Below are 22,304 nucleotides of genomic sequence, written 5' to 3' on the forward strand. Positions count from 1 at the left end.
CCTTCAGGCGCCCCCCCGATCCCATCCCCTTTCCTCCAAGCAACGCCACGGAGCACTACCATCCCGGCTGACTGGCAGCCCAACCCTGGTTGGACCCTGAAAGGAAGCTGCAGGCGATGCGGATCGTCTCGACACTGGGTACGGGACTGTCCGGACGTACGATGCGCAGGATGCGGAAAAGAAGCCCCTGGACACTGGAGCGAGAGTGCGGAACCAGGCCAATGAAGCGACACATATCCGCACCACCTGAAGAACCTGCGCGACGCGTGGGGGTGGTCGTCGACAACGTGTTCCTCGAAGGAATCATCAACGAGGCGAAGGAGAGGAAGGAGAAAGAAAGGCAGACGAAAGTGGTACCTATTCCTCCACTGCGCAGCGCTAACCCCGAACCCCCGACCAGTCCTGTTGCGGGACCTTCGCGCCCCCGCCCCGATACACCTGTCGTCTTTCGCAAAGTCGACCCCGACTGGACACCCGACACCACTCAATGGACGTGGGACAGCTCCTGGCCGAATCAGAAGCACCTCTCTGGCGAGGAATGGACGAACGTAGGGAGGAACGCGCGCAAGGAGTGGTTCGACGAAGAGGAGGATGATGGCGTAGATTGGGAGTTGTATGGAGATGGTGAGCAGTAAGTAGTCGAATGGGACTTCGACTCTGGCAGGGGGGTAATGAAACATTTGTCTTGCCATTCTATTCCTTGTACTACTAGCACCCATACTGGTGCCTGTCTTAGCGCTCACCTGCAGGTTGAACATTATGTAGCTTACATAATGGGGTCCGTGCGCACTTCGTACTCGGCATCGTACCACTACATTTCTTTCTTCACTAACACGACCACATAGACACAATGGTCCGTGCGCAGTCGGTACTTGTATAAGTAGTTGTACCATTAGTTGGTCGAACTCTAAGTTCGACCTGGTTATCCATTCAAGTCTCTGCTCCTCCTCGCTTGGGGTAGTGGTCATTCTCGACTTCCTCGCTCGATCTTCAGGACGACGCACTGTCCCTAAGTCCTCGCTCGTTGTCTACGAGTCAGGCATCAATATAGGAGTATAGACCGTTGTATCATGCACTGATCAATGTCTTCTTGAGTGAATGTTGCCATAGGGACTTCAACCGATGTGTTGGTTGGTGCGGGTGGAGCTGGTGGTAGTTCGATGTCTGGGATCTCGATGGGGACATACTGAACTTCAGGGAGTTCAAGTGGTTGTTCACTGGTGGGTGATTACGCACTTTCTGCTGTTTGTGTAGGTTCGACGTCGATCCGTAGGACAGTGAATATGTCTTCTGGGTGAGCGGGTGGGTGTCTCTGGTAGTAGCTAATGAGTTCTTGATGGGCGACGACCTGCGGGTTTGGACCGGTTGCACAACACCAGGTGCCGCCTCAAGGGTAGATGGGAGCTCTCTTTGTGGAGGTGATGAAGCAACAATCTGCTTGGTCGTACTGGAGGAGCGGTGATCCTGCGAGGGCTGGTAGTCCCAAAGGAACTGGGTTGACTGCGTTGTTCGATGTAATGGTGGATGAGATGTTCAACTAGGTAAAACTAGGAACATAGCTTAGAAAGTTCGACCTTTTGATACAACGGTCTATACTCCTATATTGATGCCTGACTCATAGACGACGAGCGAGGGCTTATGGACAGTACATTGTCCAGAAGATCAAGCAAGGAAGTCAAGAATGACCACTACCCCAAGCGAGGAGGAGCAGAGACTTGAATGAATAACCAGGTTGAACTTAGGGTTTGACCGACTAATGGTACAACTATTTATACAAGTACCATCTATGCACAGACCACTATATCTGTGTGGTTGTGTTAGTAAAGAAAGAAATGTAGTGGTACAATACCCTGTACAAAGTGTGCACGGACCCCATTATGTAAGCTACATAATGTTCAACCTGTGGGTGAGCACTCAGACGAGTGCTAGTATGGGTGCTAGTAGTACAAGAAATAGAACAGAAAGACAAATGTTTCAGCAATGACATTCTTGACTTCTTCCATGGAAGTTCTAGGGTCTCTGAAGTTCAGTTCGGTCCAGGTTCGGGCCCCTCAGGCTGTGAACCTGAACCTGAACCAACAACGACAATGTCGGACCAAATCTGAACGTGGACTGAACCCGCTGAACCCGTTCAGCAGGTTCAGTCCACGTTCAGTCCGGGTTTGAACTGCTATGAAATAGGAAAAAATGTGCTTTACAACAGGATGTTGCAGCGCGCGAGGTTTTTTTGTTGCTGTCTCAGTGACCAACAGCTATACTCACCATTCTAGATGAGCCCCGGTCACAAGGTGCTCAATCGTGTGCATGGGACTGTCAAGCCTCGAGGTGGGTCCATAGTACTGGTTACTGTCGCGACTTGAGGTCAAGCGACAGGGGAGAGTCTGAGAGCTGAGGGTGTTCGACTGATCTCACCGAAGCGATGGTGAGCTACGCTCAAACCTAAGGCTAGGGACAAGTAAGTTAGTATTGAAAGGTAAGTAAGTACAGGGGCTTACTGACCTAGGGACAAGAGGTCGAAACTGAGGTCCCTAGGGCAGCAGAGGCAGGTTTATATACAGGGGAAGTTTAGGGGAGGCTGTGCGCACTGGTCCGTGCACAGCTGGTCCGTGCGCAGCATGCTGATGCAGCCCCGGGGGCCGGTGAGTCAGAGCGGCTGTGTCAGCGGAGCCCGAGCTGTGCTGTGCACTGCCGTCCCATCTAATCTAATTGTACAGTAGATAGCGATGTGTCCGTATCAGGCATGTAGTACAGAGGTCGCAGGTTCGAGCCCGCAAAAAGGAAAAAATTAAAAAACGGCTAGATGCCGTACCAACTCGTGACAGTTACTGTTAGTAGACTACAAGTCCTCAGATAGCGCTTAACTTGTTCAAATTATCGGACACTAGTAGGCTGTACTACAGACACTCTAATACTGTATGTAGGCATTAATAGGTGTAGTAGTGTTGCAAAAATAATGAAACTCACCAAAAGGCTATTAAACATTGTGTTTTGTGTTAAGTACACCTGTACGGTATGCATCCTTTACGATCTGCAGTGCTTCGAATGTTGCAGGGGCCAACTGGTTCCGGTCTTTAGTCCCTGTTCTACCTCCACTCAAGAACACTCTCTCCGAGGATACAGCTGACCCTTGGATGGTGAGATAGTCCCTGGCTATGTGTGAAAGCGTTGGGTACTGGCCTGTTTGATTCTATGCACCATGGTTAGTACTGCATATTATCTGAGTGTGTGGATTGAATACGTACTCCCCACCACTTGACGAGATCAATGTCAACTTCAAGATGGCCATCAACGTACTTTTTGAGTTTCTTGCACGGATTGTGTGTCTTCCGCTCGTTTTCAACTCGCTTACGCACGGCATCTTGGATCCATTTGGTGCCATATCCTTTTTTTGTCTTCGGGAGGTCAGGCACTGGTGTATTGGACTCCTCCGCTCCCGCATCAGGAGTAGTCTTAACATACTCATTGAACTGTCTATTATAAGTGTGCGCTATCAATGATGATGTATGAATCATGACATACAACATCCTCAAGTGCCTTGTAGCTCTTACTAAATTGCTCATCACTCCAGCTGTTCTTAGCATATTCTAACTTGATTGTAGGATCCAAGGCTGCCAAAGATGTTATCAATAGTGGGAAATATGAGATATTGAGCATATTACGACATACCAAGGCATATAAAATAGATTTCCAACTGGCTAACAGCCTTATACCACTTCTCTATCTTCGCTAGGCCTTTTTCAATTGCAAGCTTGACTGGGGTGAACTTCGGCTCATTGGCCATGATGCGCCAGTGCTTCTGCAGCAGTTCCAAGTATGGTAGAGCCCGCCGAACTGTTGGTATTGTTTCTGAAGAGAATCTGGCCTGTGCCTCACGAGTTTCCTATATATACAAGGTGAGGTAAAAGCAGCAAGACACAGTGAGAGCGAATCTCTAAAACCTCGTGAATGAGCATGAGTAGCTTCCATTCACTCTCAGAGATGTGATAGTCAGCATACATTTTGCCTCGTAAGTTAGGCACTCTTGGACTGTCATCTGCAAGGACACAAAACTTGTTGATGGCCTGTCAAGCAGTCAGATAAATGCGGCCACATTTCAACAAGAAAGACATACTGCTTTCACCTCAATAACGCAGTCGACAAGGTCATACATAGATCCCCAATGTGTATGGACCCATTTGACAAGCTCGAGTGGTGTGACACCCTCCTCCACACACACAATTGTGAAGTATGTCTTAGCCTGTGGAGACACTCGAATCTAATGGAAGTTTGTTAGACATTGTTCATGATGATGAACACATCACTTGCCTGTGTGATAAGGGCCAGAAGCTTACCAAGGACGTCCCCTGGCTCGAAGTCTATGGCATCATCAACTTCAAATTCATTCTCACAAGCGATGTTTTTCAGTCTCCACTCTTCATCCTCCTAGACAGGTTCCTCATCTCTGTCGTCAGTGTCCTTGACTGTTGCCACTGTATTCTTCCCTGCTGACGAGGCCACCTGTGTCTGCTTGCAATAACAAGAGGGCATGGGACAAACTGCTTCAACAAATCCCTTTACACCTAGGTGAAGGATGTGTTCGAGGCATTGGCCACAATGCTTGCATGCAACCCAATGGCAGCCTTGCGGGTCATCAAGGATGTGCTGTATTTGTCGTGACTTGAGGTCAAGCGACAGGGGAAGACCTAAGAGCTGGGGGCGTCCGACTAAATCTCACCGAAGCGATGGTGAGCAGCGCTCAAACCTAAGGCTAGGGACAAGTAAATGTATTGGTTAGTAGGGTAAGAAAGAATACAACTGAGGGCTTACTGACCTAGGGACAAGAGGTCGAAACTGAGGTCCCTAGGGCAGCAGAGGCCGGCTTATATACAGGGGGAGATGAGGGCAGGCTGTGCGCACTGGTCCGTGCGCAGCTGGTCCGTGCGCAGCATGCTGACGCGGCCCCGGGGGCCGGTGAGTCAGAGAGGCTGTGTCAGCGGAGCCCGAGCTGTGCCGTGCACTGCCATCCCATCTAATCTAATCGTACAGTAGATAGCGATGCGTCCATATCAGGCATGTAGTACAGAGGTCACGGGTTCAAGCCCGCGAAAAGGAAAAAATTAAAAAACGGCTAGACACCGTACCAACTCGTGACAGTATTGCTGCCATTGCATGATCGTTTGTGGAGGCATTGTCAGAGGTAGCCCATCTGATCTTCTTGCAAATACCGTAATAGTCGATTACACGAGTGATGACAGCTGCGATGTTTGCGCTGCTATGGCTGCCTTCAATCTCGGTGTAGCCAATGATCTTGTGCTTGAGCTCCCATTCATTTGGAGCATCTGCGGGAGCGTCAATGTAGTGTGCAGTGACCGAGAGATAAGGATCACCAGCTGCTGACATCCAAGTGTCAAATGTTAGCGAGATTTGGCCATGAACATTCTGTTTGTTTGATGTAAGACAAAGCCAAAAATGAAGCACGAAAACATACCTTGAAGTGTTCATGGATAAGTGCTTCTACATTGAGCATCTTGGCCATTAGTTCCTCATGCACTTTAGTATGATGCGGGATGTCTGACTCCTTCATCTTCGGGCGCTAATATTTGAGTATGCGACGAAATGCTGTCTTGTCTACAAGTGTAATTGCCTACACTGACTGATAAGTCAAAATACTCAAAATATTGCGCTGCATGTACGAGGTCTGAGGTCACAATCAACTCGACTATGCAATCCAATAGCCCCCCCTTTGACCACTGAGCTTCAGCTTGAAAGAAGCTGTCAAAATGGCCTTGGTTGTCTAATATCATGGCGGGATGACCAAGAGACTTCTCCAGTGGATGAGCCTGGTGGTGGGGCTCTATTTTGGCCTGTGAACACTTTGTAGTGTAGATCTCCCCATGTGTATCCCAATTCCTGGCAGACATATCAGCTGAGACTTGGGGAATCATTCATAATTCATACTCGGTTCTCGGTTCGGTCCGGGTCCGAACCAGGTTCAAGGTTCCATGGGTGCCTCATGAACCCTGAACTGAACCTGCTGCCCTAATGCCCAAACCTGAACCTGACCGAACCTGAACCTAGGTTTGGTTCAGCCGGTTCACAGTTCAGAACTGGGTTCAGGACCAAACTTCAGAGACGCTAGGAAGTTCCACCACTCGCATCTCCGAGAATTTGACTAAGTTGTAAGACAGCTCTTCCGTAGGGGATGGTACCACAATTGTAGGACTCGATGATTTCAAGACACTGGTGTGGCACAACAATGGCCATTTCTTCACCCTGGGCTGCGGTGTCTCCTTTGATGGCATTACTCATAGGGGTTGAGTCAAAAGATGGTCTGAGATTATAGGCTTTAATCTGTGACTATCTAGTGCAATTGAATTACGCTGGCGGTAAATTGGAGTTAGCGTGCGAGGTCGCTCGCGGGCATCCATAAGACATACCTGGCGGGAAATTGGAGGGAAGTGGGAGAGTGCGCTCTCCCGTCCCTGTCCAACCCGCCGGGTTATAAACTCGCCCGATCGATCAGTCAGCCGCGAGCGGATTCACTGTTCGACGCGCGGGTCGAGCAGAGGGTGTCCACGCGCATTGCGAATGCGCGCGCCCGCGCGGCGGGCGTTGTCCTGCTACCGGCGATAGTGCCCGCGCCGATTACACTTCTATAAACGTTCTTTAGACTCGATTAAGCATCTGGCTGTGTATATATGGCTGCCGTGAACAACACCGAAATCTCTGAGGGACAAGACAAGCCTTATAAACATTGTATTTGTATCTATTGCTAGACATTTGCGCCCGGCTTATGCTGATGGTAGTCAATGTGTCATTTGCCAAGCTGTTTGACGGATCTCGTGGTCAAGCCTTAGACGAAACATTCTTCCGCGACCTGCCCACATTCCCACGACCAGCGAACCCCCACTCAATCTGATGAGCAACCGTAGTCACAACACCCAGTTCTTCTGCAAACTGCCATACCGATCCCGGGTTCTTTTGGAACTGGCGCGCGACGAACACTACATCTGCTTGATTCTGTACATGACGGCAGTCATCAGATTCATTTCCATGAACAGAGACACTGAGGTGTGATTGGACCGTTCATCGCCGCGAAATGAGGCGAGAGATGCGCCCCCGGGAAGATGGATGGATGACGAGTGAAAAGAAAACAGCGAACGTACCTTATCTAGGACTCCCTGGGCTGTCTTCCCGTCGCTGATAGCGCCCACTGCTGCAATCAGGATCCTATGTCCGTGGGCCTTCTTGACCATCTCAGCGAACCGCGCCTGATACGCCGGTCCACCTTCTATCTTCTGCGCAGGATGCAGACCGCCCGTACTCACATCGAGCAAGTCGACACCATGCTCAGCCAAGAGGTCTGCGAACCTCACGGTGTCCTGGGCAGTCCACGACGGCTCATTAGCGAGACTTTTCTCCAGCCAATCGGTCGCAGAGATCCTGCGCGAGGTAACGATAGCGATGATTAGGTTCCTTCAAGTAGGATTGAATTTAATAGACAGTTACTCACCGAAGGAATAAGGGCATGTCAGGTGGTATCACTGCGCGCACAGCATCGACCACCTCCAAGGACAGTCGGACACGGTTTTCGAAGCTGCCTCCGTACTCATCGGTACGCTTGTTGCTCGCGGGACTCACGAACTCATGCAAGAGATACCCGTGCGCGTTGTGTATCTCGATAACGTCGAAGCCGGCCCTCAACGCGCGCTTCGCCGCATCCACGAAGGCGGTCACGACCCGCTTGATGCCCTGCTTGCTCAGCTCCTTCGGCTTTGGGAAGTCGTCGCTGTATGGAATCGCACTCGGCGCCCAGACGTCTTCCGGCCACCCTCCCGCGGCCTCCGTGGCGGTCGCGCCTGGGGATAACCAAGGCGCAACCGTGGAGGCCTTTCGCCCGGCGTGTCCAAGCTGGATCCCGATCTTCTGGTTCTGGGAATGTGCAAAGGTGACGATCTTGGCAAGGGGTTCGATCTGCTCGTCACACCACAAACCCGAATCCTCGGGGGTGATGCGGCCCTCGGGCGTAACCGAGGTAGACTCGACCATACTGAAACCAGGTCCGCGGGAGATGATACCGCCGACTGGACGCTATGTGAGCTCGAGGCGCGAACAGAGACACGAGGGTTGACTCACGGTGAGCGTAATGCCAACCTGTAAGTCGACCGTTCTCCGCAGAGTACTGGCACATAGGCGACAACTACATAAAGTGTACGAGGTGTGAAATAAGGGTGAGTGTCGAGGCCAATGCGTAAGCGCATTCAGAGACTGACCCAGAGTCTGTTCTGAAACTCAACCCCGCGAATCGTCAACGGCTTGAAGAGCGTCGGGATTGGCTTCCCATCCGGCTGGGGATCGACAGCAGTACCTGCAGCGGGGTACTGCGAGGGGGTGTAGTACGGAGTGCCAGAGGCGGGTGCGTTCACAATGTCAGGCATGGTGACTACGGGGAGGAAAGTGACAAGGAAAATGGCGAGCACCTGGAGAGCGCATCGCGCTTTTTATGTATTCGCTCAAGACAGCTATGGCAGCGAAGGTCGTGTATGTTTTGCGTTATGTCATGGCGATGTCACTGGCCACCCGGCAGCGACATCGGCATGGAGCTAGGCGTTGAGATGAGATAGTGACCGAGCGGCCATAGCTGAAGCCAATGAGACGATGGTTTGTATGAACGCCTGCTGTGTGTTACGGTTGGACCTGGTGTAGAGAGCCATTGATTCAGTCGTCGCGAAGTCGCAGCGTGCAAATTCGGCAGACGACAGTGTTCGAGCGCCCGTGATAATAAGACCGAGAATCAGGTTAAGGTTCCGTGTGCTCCTTTCCTTCACTTCGGCTTTCTTTAACCTCTGCAGAATCTGTCTTGAGAGTGAACGCATGAACCTTGAGCTCGAGGCGTTGAGAAATATAACTTCAAAGCGGCTTATGCATATACCGCTCCGAAGTTTTGCGGGCATCTACTTCGAATGCCAACGACCTCAGCAGCCATCTGAGGGACGTCATCCGCACCTGAGACGTCACAAAGTACATTTCTGTCAGGGGATTATGAGGTCTATAAGAGAGAATTCCATCGCGTTCTGGCCAATCACGAGGGAATAACATTGGACACGATACATTGTCTTTCAGTACAAACATGAAACAGATTACAGAGCACGCAGAACAAGGAGGCGATGATGTTTCTTTCTCCTGACGAAGAGTCCGGTCCCGTGTTGGGGGTTTGTGTGACGACGCTGCGAGTTAACCACTTCACGATCATCCGGCAATGCCTTCGTTGCGTTTCAACGCTCAGCATCCAGACGTGTCTTTCAATTCGAGGGAAGCACTTACCAATAACTCCGCATGCGGCACGGGCACCTGCATTTCCGGTCTTGAGCGATTCGTCGTTATCTGCGCGACCCAAGTCGTCCGTGCCCTAGAATACCAGCGTAACACATGACCGTTCCGCATCGGGCAGCGGCTCACAGGAATCATAAACGTACCGTATGCAATACAATGGCACGTCTTCCGGAAGGCATCAGCGAGGCGGCCGTAATCCACACGACGGACCGAGACTCACCCCACGACGCCCGTCGGGCCGTTCAGCGAGATGACCGAATCCTCGATGGAGAACAGGGCGACTCCTTCCCCATCGCTCAAGATGTTGCCCAGATCGCCCGCGTGTCGTGTCACATCGGACGGCGCGCCATGCGTGAGCCCCAGAGGGTTGAAGTGCGCGCCGGCAGACGCGCAGCCAGACGAGAGATCGCCCGACGTGCTGCCAGCCTGATCAGTCATGTCTGGTGCTGGATGCAGATGCGTACGCACTGGATGTGGAAGCCCCGTAGAGCGCGCGGGTCCAGCCCCGTCAGCCTGCCTGTGACGTTGACCGGCGCGCCGAGGTTTGCCTGCGTGAGCACGACTGTTCCCCCCGCGCCGAAATCGCCCTGAAGGACTGCGACCGCCTGCCCGCCATGAGCCATGAGCCAGCTGCGTACGACACACGCACGCACCTTCGTCACGAACGGTGTCTCCGGCACAGAAGCACTAGGGCGGAGGAAGGCTGCCCAGAAGAGGAAAGCGGCGGCGAGCGTGCCGAGCGCGGTGAACACCAATGGTTGCTTGCTCTGGCGGGGTGGGTAGCGGCTGTCCATGGCGGTGAGGAGGCAAGGTGAGGCTGCTGAGTGAGCAGTAAACCCTACCTCGCCATATGGCGTCAGAGCATAAATGGCCGCCGAAAGGCACCTGGCAATTGATGGTGCTCGATCAGACTGTGCGCCTCGATCGCCAGAGAATGCAATTCTCCCACCAGGTGTTTGGACGCGCGGAGGTCTCCGGGGGCTTTGTCACTTAGATAACATCTTCCACACAAGGGGTGCTCAATTCTTGCCGCTCGCTCGTTCGTTCGCGGAGCGACCCCTACAGGAGTCGCTTCGATAGCATGAACGAAAAAAGGAGACGAAGGTGTCAAGATTGACGAGTCAGAATCTCGAGCCGGGCACTGAACAGAGGATATGTCTAATACAGTAATAGGATACATGAGGTACGCCTAGAAACGAGGATGCATAGGCAGTATATACTGCCCGTGCGGTATATATATCGCACGGGCGGTCATGCCGCCCTCAGTGCCCATTTGGGGCAGTAGGGCGTTAGGAGTGCCTGATACATCCCACGCCCACAACGGTAGATGCATACGCCTATATGGATGCTGTGCATGCAGTGATACTATCTGACATGCGTGTGTTCTTGCGGTGAGCAAACCATCTGTCGAACTTTCTTTGAGGGAACCTAATTACAACTCCTCGTCGCCATGGGCAGGATCTCCGCGATAGACTTGCTGGAGTAAAGTCTCGCCATTGAGCCGTCTGCCCAGGACACCGTGAGGTTTGCGGACATCTTGGCTGAGCGTGGTGCCGACTTGCTCGATGTGAGTACGGGCGGTCTGCATCCTGCACAGGAGCTCGAAGATGGTCTGGCGTATCAGGCGCGGGTGCGCTGCTGAGATGGCCAAGAAGATTAACGGACATAGGTTCTACCGCGGTATATTCGGCGCTGTTAGTGAAGACAGCTCAATAGTAAGGCATGTTCATTGATCACCTCTAACAGACCATCTCTCCATCTTGTCAGACGCTTCCCAAGGGAACGCATACAGCCTCTGTATGACATTGACGCTCTACCGACCATTTATTATATTAGCCCGCATCGTGGTCCGAGCACTAGACCAGCTAAACTGCTTTCTCGAATTACAAGATCAAATCTAACCACTTCAACCGTTGCCTATGTCGTGAGCTGCGTCTCATATAGAGTAGGAACACCCTAACAACCGCACCGTCACCTCACAGGACGATAGCAGGAGTACGTCTCGATCCCCACTGCAAGGCATACGATACTCGCTAAGCATTAGCACAATTTCCATTTAGGTATTTGGGCTGGCCTTCAACTGGGGACTGCAAGGCACGCTGTGCGCCCAGATATGTGAGTTGCCCCAAGATGACCTAAACCTAGGAGATTATAGACCATTTACAGATTTCTACTACACTTCCTTTTCCAAAGATACAACTACTCTGAAGATATTCGGTGAGTTCAACTGTTACTTGGACTGAAACTGTCGGCTGAGCAGGTTAGTCGGAGCTCTATTCCTTGCGGAATGGCTGCAGACGATTTTTACTACCATTGGCATACTCCACGACGTATCCCTGTCCTTTTTTATGTTAGTTGAGCTTTGGGAGCTCTATCGGCAGGTGGTTCCTGTGGTGTCCGGAATCATAGCTACTGCTGTACAGATATTCTACGCGTGGAGGATTTCCGTTCTTTCAGACTGGAAGTCTTTTCGCTATCTCGCGGCTATGATCACACTGGTGCGCTCTCGCTTACCCTGAATTGACATTACCTGTGACCGTCTATTACAACAGGTCGCTGTTGGGAGCCTCGTTACGTGCATAACTGCTACCGTTCTGGGGCTTGACGTTGTTACTCTTGTAGTGTCCCCCCAGATGCCTGTATACAAATATTTAGCATCCATATCACCAGTTCTGGTGAGCGGTGCTTGACCACACTGCCTGTCCTCTCTCACATACATGTAGGTTTGGCTCTCGCTCACCGCGTTTGTCGATATTGTCATAGCAATTCTCATGACAATCTTGGTGAGCCGTTTCTTGACTGCTGTGATGGTCATTAGACTATCAATCTCCATGTAGTTGTATCGCATTCAAAGTCATAGCGTTGCGACCGCGGGTCTAAAAACGAGTCTCATTCAATACACGATAACAAGCGGTGCTATAACTGGTTCGTCGTCTATTTCGTTGCTGCTAAATTACTCACGTGGCTGTCAACTAGCGAGCGTCGCCCTTGTGGCTTTTGCGTTATACATGACCGATGTTCTTGCTTCCGATCTCGCTTTCCGAGGTGTAAACAACCTTGGACCTTACAATAGTTGGGCTGTGAATTATCCGGGACCATTATCAATCTGCCCGTGAGTTCTACTCCATATTCTGCTCGCCAATTATTAAGGTAGAGTCTCAATAGGATTCTTGTCATGTCAAAACTGTTCGTAACACACGTATCCTAACGCTGGCGACTTTCTAACGGGCTGATGCTCACGTTGCAGTTACGCCAACACTGCCCTCTTTGGCCTGAACAACCGCTCGCTGCTCCGTCAAAAGTATAACGACAGCGAACAAACGATCATGCTGCCAACAATAGATTCTAGCGTGCCCTCCGATACGCAGGAATCGCATCGGTCCATATTGGCTTTCAGGAGCTCCCATCAGGGCGAGCTCGCAGCCAACACTGAGCAAGATATACAGGGACCCTGGTGAAGCCTGGGCACACTGCTAGATGCGCAACAGGAGGTATGCACAACGTTTAAAGTGATCGTGTTGCTGAGTCGAAGAGCTAGCGTTGCGCCATCCATTCCTCAGAGGATGTGACAGAAGCTGATACATTCACTCACACAATTTGCATCGGCATCTTGAATGAAGACGAAGAGAGGCAAGAGAGGTCCCACATTGAGACTAGGAGTGGTCCGGTAACAGCGATGTAGAATTTGTATGTCATTCAGTTTTGGCGTATAGACGGCATGAGGTGATTTGTTCAACAATGCCTCCCGACTAAATTCCTACAGCAATGCATCCGGGTGTCACTTCGTAATATTATGGAAGCATCTGTCCGCTACAGAGCGACTGCTTCGTGTTGAGTCCCGTATTTCTGGTGTTCTCCCGGTTCACTGGCTGTGTCCGGAATTAATGTAGCGATACTCGTCTATGTCCTACCGTGTACGTCATAAAGTTGATCGAGTGCTCATGTAATGCGGACCGGGACGACTCGGCCAGACTAGAACTGCCACCAGATCCAGCCGAGCAGGTAACGAATGTAGCAGTGGGTGGAGAGTTGGATGAGTGCGTAATGCTTCTGACAAGATCCAGAGTATGGACGGGTGATGAGCTTGTGAAAGCAAGCTGCGAGGCGCTGAGCGCCACATTCGCGTTATACACGTCCACATGGTCGTTAGCCAAAATCAGCTAGGCATACTTCTCTCATGTTTATCATGATGTTGACCTGCGACATATCAGCTTTCAAAGCCCGCTCGGGATTGTCACGCAGGAGTTATTGCGATGATAGATTTCAATCACCGCGCACAAGTCATCAGGAAGGTGTATGAGTGCTGTATAGCACTACATAGTCGAGATAGCCAAGATAGACTTATGATTGCCTTCAGGCCACCTTGCGCAAAGGATTGTCGCCTCTCCAATACAAGACGTCGCGTTGGGGCGAATGATCATTTAACTGAACGAGAGAGACCATGAGGCTGGCATGGAGCGAATGTGCAGTATTCGCATGTTAAGAGGCTATCGAGTCGTAGCGGCGGCGGCGCGGAGGCTCGACGCGCCTTCCATACTGCCTGTAATATGCTGACCCAGTCATAGTATTTCACCGTTGTACATTCATGCATCGTAGTCTTGGTTGGGAGTCGAGCTGGTGACACTCCGGCCCGACAGGGTAGCGGTACCGGACGGCGGGAGTTGGCCCAGAAACTCGCAGATGCACTCGATGGCGAAACAAGTGGCCTGCGGAAGAGCCGAGACACCGAGGCACGTCCAAGGAGGCACGTCTTCTGGCTTCCCGAAATACTATCCGCTTGTTAGACGACTTGTGTGAACAATATGCAGTATGGTGGCTCTCACCTGCGCCAATATGCTCATCATCATGTCGAAATGATTGTCCTTGCGCGTGAGGTACATCGTCAGCTTTGCGATGTAATCCTTGTTGCTCCCGGCGCCTTGAACGGCGGCCATCATATTCGCGATCCCGAGTTCCTGAGATAATTGTCCTGGTGAGGTGCTGTTGGATTTGCGATGGACAAACTCACCATTTGCTCCCTTGGCGTGGGCGCGCGTTGGTGATACATCATATCGCAGCCCACGCTAGCCGATACGTATATAGTGTTCCCTATTCTCTTCCATTTGGCTACGGAAGGCGGTGAATAATATGTCGTTGAAGCCATCTATTGAGCAGGAGACACTCACAACAATACTGGACACGTCTAGTGGTGTCCCTTGTCGGAGAAACGTCGATATCCATGAATAAACTCTGAGGATGCGAGCAGGCTGGCTTGAACGGCGAGACGATGCAGGCACCAGAGTCATGATGATTGGGGCTATTTATACAAGCAACGCACTCGAGAGTCCCTGGACGATCCATGACATGAATGCCGAGTTGGCAGGTATTACGGACCACAGCCGTTGCATTGTCTTGCCGTCAAGAAGGTGCATGAGGCTCTGGGAATGATCGAGATCGATGGTATCGCAAAATTCTGGCTGCCGGACGCTGTCTCTAATGTCGCCTTGGGGGGTTCATAGAGAGGCAGCTCTTGAGGCAGAGGCGTCGAAGGCAGTACGCGATATCGGAGATACGATAGATCCCAGAAATAGACAACTCGTTCTCTCGCGTGCGGGCCAAATCATACAATAAGCATGTCGATTTTGGAACTCATATTGTACAGCGCGTTCGAACGTTTTGCTAGACTGCTAACCTGTCACCCTGGGCCATGGTGAATCTCACTGTGCTGGCTTTCACGGAAGTTCGCAGATGCATTCAATCTCGAAGGATGCACCCAATGGCAGGACTGCAACACCGACGCACGTGCGCGCAGGGGCGTTCTCCTTGAAGTACTGCGCGTCCAAGGGAATCAGCGTTCGGCCATCGCGCAGTCCCACTTAGACAAGATACACACCGTTGCGTAGATCTTGTTCATGGGCGCAAAGTCCTCCTTGAGGTTTGTGAGGTAGATGTTTACCTTGAGGATGTTCTGCACGTCCGCGCCAGCCGATCGCACGATCTTGAGCATGTTCTCGATCCCAGCGCGCTGTAATGGGAGTTGTATGAAGATCGTCGTAATTACCGAGTGAGATCGAGATCGAGCTGCGATGGCAAGCACGCACTGTCTGTTCCTCGAGGCCACCAGCAAGCTTGAAGTCCTTGTCGCAGCCGATGCTGCCAGAGACGTAGACCGTCTTCCCAGAGACAGTCGCATGGGCTGCAAGATGTGAGATCGCGCATCGGGCATGCAATGCGGACTCGACAGATACGCACAGTAGAAGGGGAGAGGCGGGACGGCCTCACTGCTGGTGACGCATGTCTTGACCATGATGCAGTTGTTCGTGCCGTGTAGGGTGTCGAGACGAGAAGAGAGCAGACGTGCCTTTACATCCGATAGAGGAAGGACCGAGCGGGATTCGGACGAGCCAAGGCATCGTTGGCAATCTGATCATGACTCCATCTTCTGTGCCGGAGTGAACGAAAATCGCCGACTCTTCGCTGTGGCTAACTTCATTTATGATGCGAGAATTAACACAGGAAACCTGGAGACCCCATTTCAATATGTCGCTTTCGCGTCGCGTTGAGCAGCTGTCAAGACGCGCAGTTTCCTGGTATGGTTGGGGGTCACTCGCACGCACGCAAGCGCCCCGCAGCCATCACACTGATCATGATGTGCCAACAAATGGCTTGATACAAATACATACCTCAGCGTGAAGTGAGTGAATTACATTCTACAATCGTGCAGCGCTCTGCCGCCACGCCGATGCATCCTCTGTTTCTTGTAGACGAGCTCCTTCTCCAGATCTTCCGATATCTGCGGCCTGGAAGCAGAAAGAGCCTGGCTTTCCTTGCCAGAACGTGCAATGCCTTTCACGGGCCCGCCATTGAGGTCTTGTGGGGACAGCTGTGCAATGCCACACCTATCATTAGGCTGCTTCCTCAGGATGCCTTGAGTTCCGGAAAGGTGCAAGAAGGCTTTTACACTAGGATCTGGGTGGGTCTTCGAATCGGCATAGTTTCCATCGCGTCAACGTCGTTCATTCACTCTCTGCTTCAGACTCTGACGAGGCCGCTGATGGCTTCTGACCTTGTCGCGGTCGAGAAATACGCACCGCTTGTAAGACATTTGGGCGCCGAAGAACAAGGCTCCTTGCCGCCCTCGACCCACACTTATAGACGTGACACAGTCTCACCGTATGCAATGTCGCACTTAGCGGAGTGTTACCCCCACCCTTGTCTATTCCCCGGCATTCGCAGGCTGGACTGGCGGGTGGTCATGCGAGCTTTCTCGCCCACGGGGGTTGTAGGCCAGCATTCATGGGAAGACATGCTCGTGTACGTCGGGCCCGAGCTGCGAGAGCTGTGCATTAACGATGGGGCCTGGACGCCCCCCACGGACTACACACTCGCAGCACTTGCGGAACTCCTGGATACCGTCGGTAAACAATGTATTGCACTCGAGAGTCTGACGCTGCCGCGTCTTTCGCCGCATGACTCCCTCATAATATACGAGAGCCTCTCATCTCTCGTGTGCAGGCTTTCCGGTCTGCACACGTTGCGATGCGTATTCGCATCGTTGTCGGGTCCTGCTTTGGCGCATCTGATCTCCTCGTCAGTCATTCAAGAACTCCAGCTCGGTCTTCCTGATCGGTGGAAGCCATGGGCCCGTCCTGTCGATGGACAGCCACTCCTGTTCTCGTCGCTTACCACCATAGAAATCGCGGTGGCGAGCGCGCTATCCTACATCAGCTTCGCCAGATCTGTTTCCCTGCCACAGGTGAAGTCAGCAACGCTGTGCCTCACTCCATACCCGTCAGCGACCCAGCTCGATGATCTGTTCTCTGCTATCGGCCAACAGTTCTCCCCTGACAGGCTGGTGCAACTGAGGATAACCTCACTGGTGCCCGATCCTTCCGTTGATGTAACCCTCCGCCCCATTGTTCTCTCGAGCCATCTGCGATCCCTGCTGCCCTTTCGCCGCATGCAGCAAATCACCATTGATGCAGACTGGGAGTGTGGTTACGACGACGACGACGTCCTGGGGGAAATGGCTGAGGCATGGCCAGGACTGCAGCGGATGCTGCTTGTGGCGAGGGGAGATTTGCATGCACGGTCGTATGCACGATCGCACTCGCCCTCACGTGCTACACTGCGGTCTCTCATCCCATTTGCGACGTGCTGCAAGGACCTCAAGTTTCTCGGGATCTGGTTGCACGCCGATATCAGAGCGGATCACGAAGCGATTGAGGCTGCTATCGCGCAGGCGTCGCCAAATCGACCTTCGCCGCCCTTGGAAATCCTGAAAGTCATGGACTCCACAATCGAAGGACCGCCAGAGCGTATCGCTCACTTCCTCTCTACTCTCTTCCCTAGTCTTCCCATTATCCTTGCAAATGGAGCCGACGAGCACGTAGAACGGTGGAGGGAGGTAGAGAAGCTCCTGCCTGCCGCTCGCGTGCGACATCGGTGAAGTCGCAAGGTGTTTTCGTATAGCTTCAAGGCCTGTCGAGAGTGTTTGCGACGGGTACCATCTGATGTGGATAGCATATGGAACAATTAAACATACGCCAGTGGGTTGTGAGACATTTGACGGCGCAGCTACCGTCAACATCCTCAGGCTCGGAGCCGCACGCTTCGCCCACTTCGTAGCGGAAGCACGACGCATTGTACACCTTCTTACGAGGGTGTCAATAGTGGTCTCGGTGCCTACTCGAAGTGTCTTACAGACACTCAGTCGTTGATCTTCAAGAATGTGCCCCAGTAGCTCTTTGAATTTTGATCAGAGTTTGGCCTTGTGTGTGTGGTCAATCGTTCCTAATTTTAACGGTTGCGGTGGACCGCAGACCTTACGCAGGGGTTCGCATTCACAGCGTCTTATTGCTTGATCTGTCTGAAACCGCAAAACGCTATAGCATGAATACCTGATGGCCCATAACGAGTCGATAGGAGCAATGACAAGCGCACACGAGACCCGACGGTACCCATATCGTTCACGCTCGTATACCCTCGCCTGGGTACGTCGGCACCTCCACCATCTCCATGTCCTCGTCCTCGTCCTCGTCGCTCTCTTCCTCCTCCTGCATGCTAACAGCCGCGCCTACACCCGCGATCAATCCCGTGCCGATGTCTGCGCCCGTCGGCGCCAGCATCTGCGCACTCGCCGGAGTTGCAGGCATCACCTGCGACACGTTCCGCACCGCGCCCTCGCCCTTGTCAGAGGCGGGCGAGAGCGCTGACTCGCCGAGTTGTACCGCCTCGGCAACATCAGCGGCAGCTTCTTCCTCTTCCTCGCCCGCCTCCACCGTCAGCTCCTCCTCTTCCTCCTCTTCCTCCTCCTCGTGCTCCTCGTCGCTCTCCGCGTCCGCAATCTCAGCGAGTTGCGCAGCCAATAGCGCAAGATGTGCCTGCAGCGCCGCGCGCTCCTCGTCTGTGAGCACCGCCCGCACCTCGCTCGCGCGGCCATCGCTGCCGCTCGCACCCGTACCCGCGCCGGTGGATAGGTCGATCCCCGCGCTCGCGACGACCGGCGGCGGATGGGCTGCGCCGCCGGCAGACGATGGCTGTGCAGCGGGCTGAGCGTCCTGCCCGTTGCTGCTGGTGAGGCCGAAAGAACTGAAGTTGATTGCCTCGAGTATGTGTTGCGCGGCCTCCCACGCGCTCGTGTCACCCACACTCGCGCCGTCCTTTGCCGCAGAGAATGACGCGTGCGGATTCGACGACCCCGGCGCGGAGGATGTGGTTGCGAGCGCCTGTGAGGCCGAGCCGTCCTTCCCTTGGGCGAGGGACGTGTCGGAGGGCGGTGGATACGTTGGGTAGCCGGAGTAACCGGGATAGCCTGTTGGCGGGTAGCCATACGAGTATCCTGGATACGCGCCCGCGGCATGTGCGCCATTTGCGTGTGGATAGGGCGGATGGTGGTGGGTTAGCGGGGCATTGGTGAACGGAGAAGAGGGAGGTGGGGGTGGGTGATGCATGGCATACGCAGTCTGTGCGAGCGTCTGTGGTCTGCGCGTAGTCCGCTTCGATGTCTACAATAACGTATAGCATGAGCTCCTCTATGACGGTCATCCATACAGCGCGGGCTGTCATGATAAGTAGGAGAACTCACCGCACCACCTTCCCATGCCGCGTTCAGTCGATACCGTCCACCTGCCCGCTTCTCGAGCCGGCCGCGCTTAAAGGCCTTCTGCAGTGCCTGGCTCGCGCTCGGGCGGAAGTTGGTCTGCAACGGGTAACGCGAGGCCATCCATGCGAAGAGGTCCTTCGGCGCGGCACCCTCGGGATCGCCCATTTCGAGGAGCGCCTCGACGATCATCTCCTCGTACGAAGGCAGGTCGTCGTTAGCCGGCGGGGGTGGTGGAGGACCTGGCGAGGGTGCGGAGGGTCCTGGCATCGGCGCAGCGGATGACCCGCGCGGGGAGTAAACGGATGCGTGGGGGTGGGGGGGATAGCCGGGATAGGGATAGGGCGGGGGATATGCGTGCGGGAGCGGCGGGAGGTGTGGATGCGGGGGGTAGTAGGGCGCGTGCGGGTAGGCGGGCTGCGCGGGCTGATTTTGGGGCGTGTAGCCATAGGGTGCGTAGGGGTATGGCGCGAGGGGCTGCGACACTCCTGGTGGTGCGAGCGAGTGCGCGGCGGGGTCAACAGGCGGCGAGGGATCCTGCGTCCCTTGCTTTTCGGCGGAGTTGACGGAGTCGTCCATCAAGGAGGCCATTGGGGGTCTGCTGTGCTCATGAGCATGGTATGCGGGCGGATGAGCATGCTGCGAAGGGACATCTGCTGCTGAGAACGCGGGCGGTGGTGGATGTGACGGCTGAGACGCAGTGGTTGAGTCGGCTTGGCCAGCGGGGGTCGGTGTGCCCTGTCTTAGGGCAAGAATGGCCGCCTCAAGGTCTGCAGGCCATATCGTGTTGCGAACGTGGAGGGGGACGTGGGACTCGAATGCGAGACATATCTCGATGATCTGCACCTGCAGCAAAAGGCTCAGGTAGTTTCTCTTTAGACCCCTCAAGGGTTCGTCTAAATCACATAACCATAAGATTGTTTACGCATTCATTGCCCTGCAGACACACCTGTTGCGGCTACCGCCTGGGCGGGGGCGGGAGGGGGAAGGAGGCCTTGCATGGGCCTGGTGCATGGACTGTATAGCGGCTGCACAGTTCCTCGTCTCAAACTTTTCAGCCACTGCCAGATCCAGCGTCTCTTTCCCTCGGCGCTTCTTCCACTGCACTTCGTCTCGTTCTTATTATCACATACGGTGTCCCGAAAGCAAGAGCGCACAACGACAGGGCCTCTTACCACAGCGGAACACAACTGTTTCCCGGCTACTGCATTGTATCTCGAGCATTGAGCCCTCACAATCCGCTAATGATACAGTCAGCTCATGTTCTGGATCTCCCGAGGATATCTATTTCTTGTGACCTCCTGCTGAATGGTAATGCAGCCCATGTATGCATGGCAGTCGGTATGTCCATCAATGGGACATCCTCATTCTCCGCGAAATGGGCGGGTATCAGTATTGGAAAGCAAGAAGCCCGCGAGCATCCAGGTCAGGAAATAAACTACGAATTCGCCCCTCAACTCCACCGCCTGGCTCATCCCCGTCAACCATAAAGCCAAACTTCTCCACTCCCCGCAAGTTCTCGTGTGCGAGTGGGCCCGTCAGAGCCCTCGTGAATGTGAAACAGTCCAGGTTCTCTCTTATATCTACCTCGACCTCAAACACTATGGTCTGCACCGCGTTCGTCGCAACCTGCGACAGCAAGGCGACTATCCACTCTGCGCCTCCCGGTGTCCTTGCGAACCGCACCTGGTACAAGTTGATCCGTCTCAAGCTCTTGCACTGTATGCGAGAGGATTGGAATGCTGCAATTGAGGCATGAGTTGCTTTACCAGGAGCGGGCTCAACGTAGAGAAGGACAGACCATCACGGCTGACCATTCCAACCCTGAGTAAATTCACCGACAGTTCTTCCAGCGTCGTGCTAGCGGCCGCGCCTTCCAGCAGCGCAACGAACCCGCGCGTCGCCGACTCGCGAAACGTGACGTCTCCCAAACTCAGATGGCTCCCGCGTAGCAGATACTTGTAGAACGACTGCATGAGCCGGCTATCGTGCGCCACGTCGGGCTGCTCGAAGGGGTAGTGCGGGCGCAGGATGTCCAGGATCTTGCGTGAGACTGGCGCGAGGTGCACCTCCAGACGGTGCGCGAACGGCACTGCGCGGATCTGCAGCTGCGTGAGACGCGCAAAGGAGCGTACGAGCACGGTGAGGTCCTCCGCCGCGTTCGCGATCAGGCCGTAGCCGACCTCGAGGCGCGTCACCGCGAGCAGTCGCCCGAGCGCTGCGACCCCCGCCGGTGTGACGACGAGCGACTCGAGCCGCAGCGTCTCCACCGCCTGCAGGTGCGACATAGCGTCATCCAGGTCGTTGCGGAGCTGCAGCTGCGCATCTATGGACGGCTCGGCGAAGTTGAGCAGGAGCGAGCGGACGTGGGTCCCGAGGGTGGGCGACCCCTGCAGGAGGGCGAGGAAGGAGGGCACGGTCGCAGTCGCGAGGCAGACGTGGCGAAAGCGGAGAGAACGCACAGTCGAGACCCATGCGCGGCATGCGAGGCTGCACGCCGACAGCGCCCGGTGCTCGTCGTACAGGTAGTCGATGATCTGCTCGCAAAGTTCAATGGGCACCCTTGGGCGGCTGTACGACGAGTCTGCGCGCGGATCGGCGGAAGGCATCCTGGAGTGAGCACGAAGGGCGCCTGATAGTCCGTGCAGGCGGGTAGTAGTTTCAGGTCGTATAGCTATCTGACTCAGATTCATGGAGAAACAGATAGAGATTCTGCACCTCCTTCAGAGCGCGCTGACAAGTGTGTGGGCGAAGGTTAGCAAGTTGGTAGGTCCTAAGTGCACCATACGCATTCGAGGAGTGCAGTGCGTGATAAGATGACGGTATTTGATGGAATTTAGTCTCTTTTTGGCGCTTACTACCCATAACCAAAACACTGGCACGGATGCCCTCAGCAGATGGCATGACCGAA

The 22,304-nt window shown here is 53.8% G+C and overlaps 9 protein-coding genes across 9 annotated transcripts; 2 read left to right on the top strand and 7 right to left on the bottom strand.

The window, feature by feature from the left end:
• Window positions 1-2,974: 2,974 nt before the first annotated feature.
• Window positions 2,975-3,781, bottom strand: POSPLADRAFT_1050610 (hypothetical protein; the record flags this gene model as incomplete). Its single annotated transcript, XM_024480024.1, has 4 exons — window positions 2,975-3,187; window positions 3,243-3,467; window positions 3,520-3,608; window positions 3,667-3,781. 4 exons carry the CDS (start codon window positions 3,779-3,781, stop codon window positions 2,975-2,977), a joined length of 642 nt encoding a protein of 213 aa, XP_024333174.1.
• Window positions 3,782-6,825: 3,044 nt separating this feature from the next.
• On the bottom strand, window positions 6,826-8,417 carry POSPLADRAFT_1159749 (hypothetical protein; the record flags this gene model as incomplete). The annotated part of the gene is made up of 5 exons (XM_024487447.1): window positions 6,826-6,999; window positions 7,146-7,422; window positions 7,493-8,063; window positions 8,116-8,179; window positions 8,253-8,417. 5 exons carry the CDS (start codon window positions 8,415-8,417, stop codon window positions 6,826-6,828), a joined length of 1,251 nt encoding a protein of 416 aa, XP_024333175.1.
• A 614-nt stretch (window positions 8,418-9,031) lies between these two features.
• POSPLADRAFT_1175111 (hypothetical protein) lies at window positions 9,032-10,143 on the bottom strand. The gene is made up of 6 exons (XM_024488328.1): window positions 9,966-10,143; window positions 9,781-9,917; window positions 9,533-9,730; window positions 9,456-9,477; window positions 9,304-9,388; window positions 9,032-9,242 (listed from the first exon to the last, which is right to left on the bottom strand). The coding sequence occupies exons 1-6, from the start codon at window positions 10,104-10,106 to the stop codon at window positions 9,229-9,231; spliced, it is 597 nt and encodes a 198-aa protein (XP_024333176.1). The 5' UTR covers window positions 10,107-10,143; the 3' UTR covers window positions 9,032-9,228.
• Window positions 10,144-10,919: 776 nt separating this feature from the next.
• POSPLADRAFT_1050612 (hypothetical protein) lies at window positions 10,920-12,770 on the top strand (the record flags this gene model as incomplete). Its single annotated transcript, XM_024480025.1, has 10 exons — window positions 10,920-11,027; window positions 11,262-11,307; window positions 11,373-11,427; window positions 11,479-11,529; window positions 11,573-11,810; window positions 11,865-11,987; window positions 12,036-12,095; window positions 12,150-12,237; window positions 12,289-12,424; window positions 12,560-12,770. 10 exons carry the CDS (start codon window positions 10,920-10,922, stop codon window positions 12,768-12,770), a joined length of 1,116 nt encoding a protein of 371 aa, XP_024333177.1.
• Window positions 12,771-13,895: 1,125 nt separating this feature from the next.
• POSPLADRAFT_1160082 (hypothetical protein) lies at window positions 13,896-14,532 on the bottom strand (the record flags this gene model as incomplete). Its single annotated transcript, XM_024487499.1, has 4 exons — window positions 13,896-14,081; window positions 14,136-14,267; window positions 14,321-14,418; window positions 14,478-14,532. 4 exons carry the CDS (start codon window positions 14,530-14,532, stop codon window positions 13,896-13,898), a joined length of 471 nt encoding a protein of 156 aa, XP_024333178.1.
• A 338-nt stretch (window positions 14,533-14,870) lies between these two features.
• On the bottom strand, window positions 14,871-15,654 carry POSPLADRAFT_1068091 (hypothetical protein). Its single transcript, XM_024482267.1, has 4 exons — window positions 15,544-15,654; window positions 15,393-15,487; window positions 15,185-15,316; window positions 14,871-15,122 (listed from the first exon to the last, which is right to left on the bottom strand). Exons 1-4 carry the CDS (start codon window positions 15,596-15,598, stop codon window positions 15,024-15,026), a joined length of 381 nt encoding a protein of 126 aa, XP_024333179.1. The 5' UTR covers window positions 15,599-15,654; the 3' UTR covers window positions 14,871-15,023.
• Window positions 15,655-16,133: 479 nt separating this feature from the next.
• Window positions 16,134-17,740, top strand: POSPLADRAFT_1050615 (hypothetical protein; the record flags this gene model as incomplete). The annotated part of the gene is made up of 4 exons (XM_024480026.1): window positions 16,134-16,159; window positions 16,201-16,264; window positions 16,328-16,718; window positions 16,887-17,740. The coding sequence occupies 4 exons, from the start codon at window positions 16,134-16,136 to the stop codon at window positions 17,738-17,740; spliced, it is 1,335 nt and encodes a 444-aa protein (XP_024333180.1).
• Window positions 17,741-18,260: 520 nt separating this feature from the next.
• On the bottom strand, window positions 18,261-20,394 carry POSPLADRAFT_1062555 (hypothetical protein; the record flags this gene model as incomplete). The annotated part of the gene is made up of 3 exons (XM_024481527.1): window positions 18,261-19,298; window positions 19,379-20,289; window positions 20,343-20,394. 3 exons carry the CDS (start codon window positions 20,392-20,394, stop codon window positions 18,261-18,263), a joined length of 2,001 nt encoding a protein of 666 aa, XP_024333181.1.
• Window positions 20,395-20,782: 388 nt separating this feature from the next.
• POSPLADRAFT_1076564 (hypothetical protein) lies at window positions 20,783-22,002 on the bottom strand (the record flags this gene model as incomplete). The annotated part of the gene is made up of 2 exons (XM_024482930.1): window positions 20,783-21,135; window positions 21,195-22,002. 2 exons carry the CDS (start codon window positions 22,000-22,002, stop codon window positions 20,783-20,785), a joined length of 1,161 nt encoding a protein of 386 aa, XP_024333182.1.
• Window positions 22,003-22,304: the final 302 nt, after the last annotated feature.

The sequence above is a fragment of the Postia placenta genome, assembly GCF_002117355.1.
Source record: "Postia placenta MAD-698-R-SB12 unplaced genomic scaffold POSPLAscaffold_23, whole genome shotgun sequence".
Classification (NCBI taxonomy): Eukaryota; Fungi; Basidiomycota; class Agaricomycetes; order Polyporales; family Adustoporiaceae; genus Rhodonia; species Rhodonia placenta.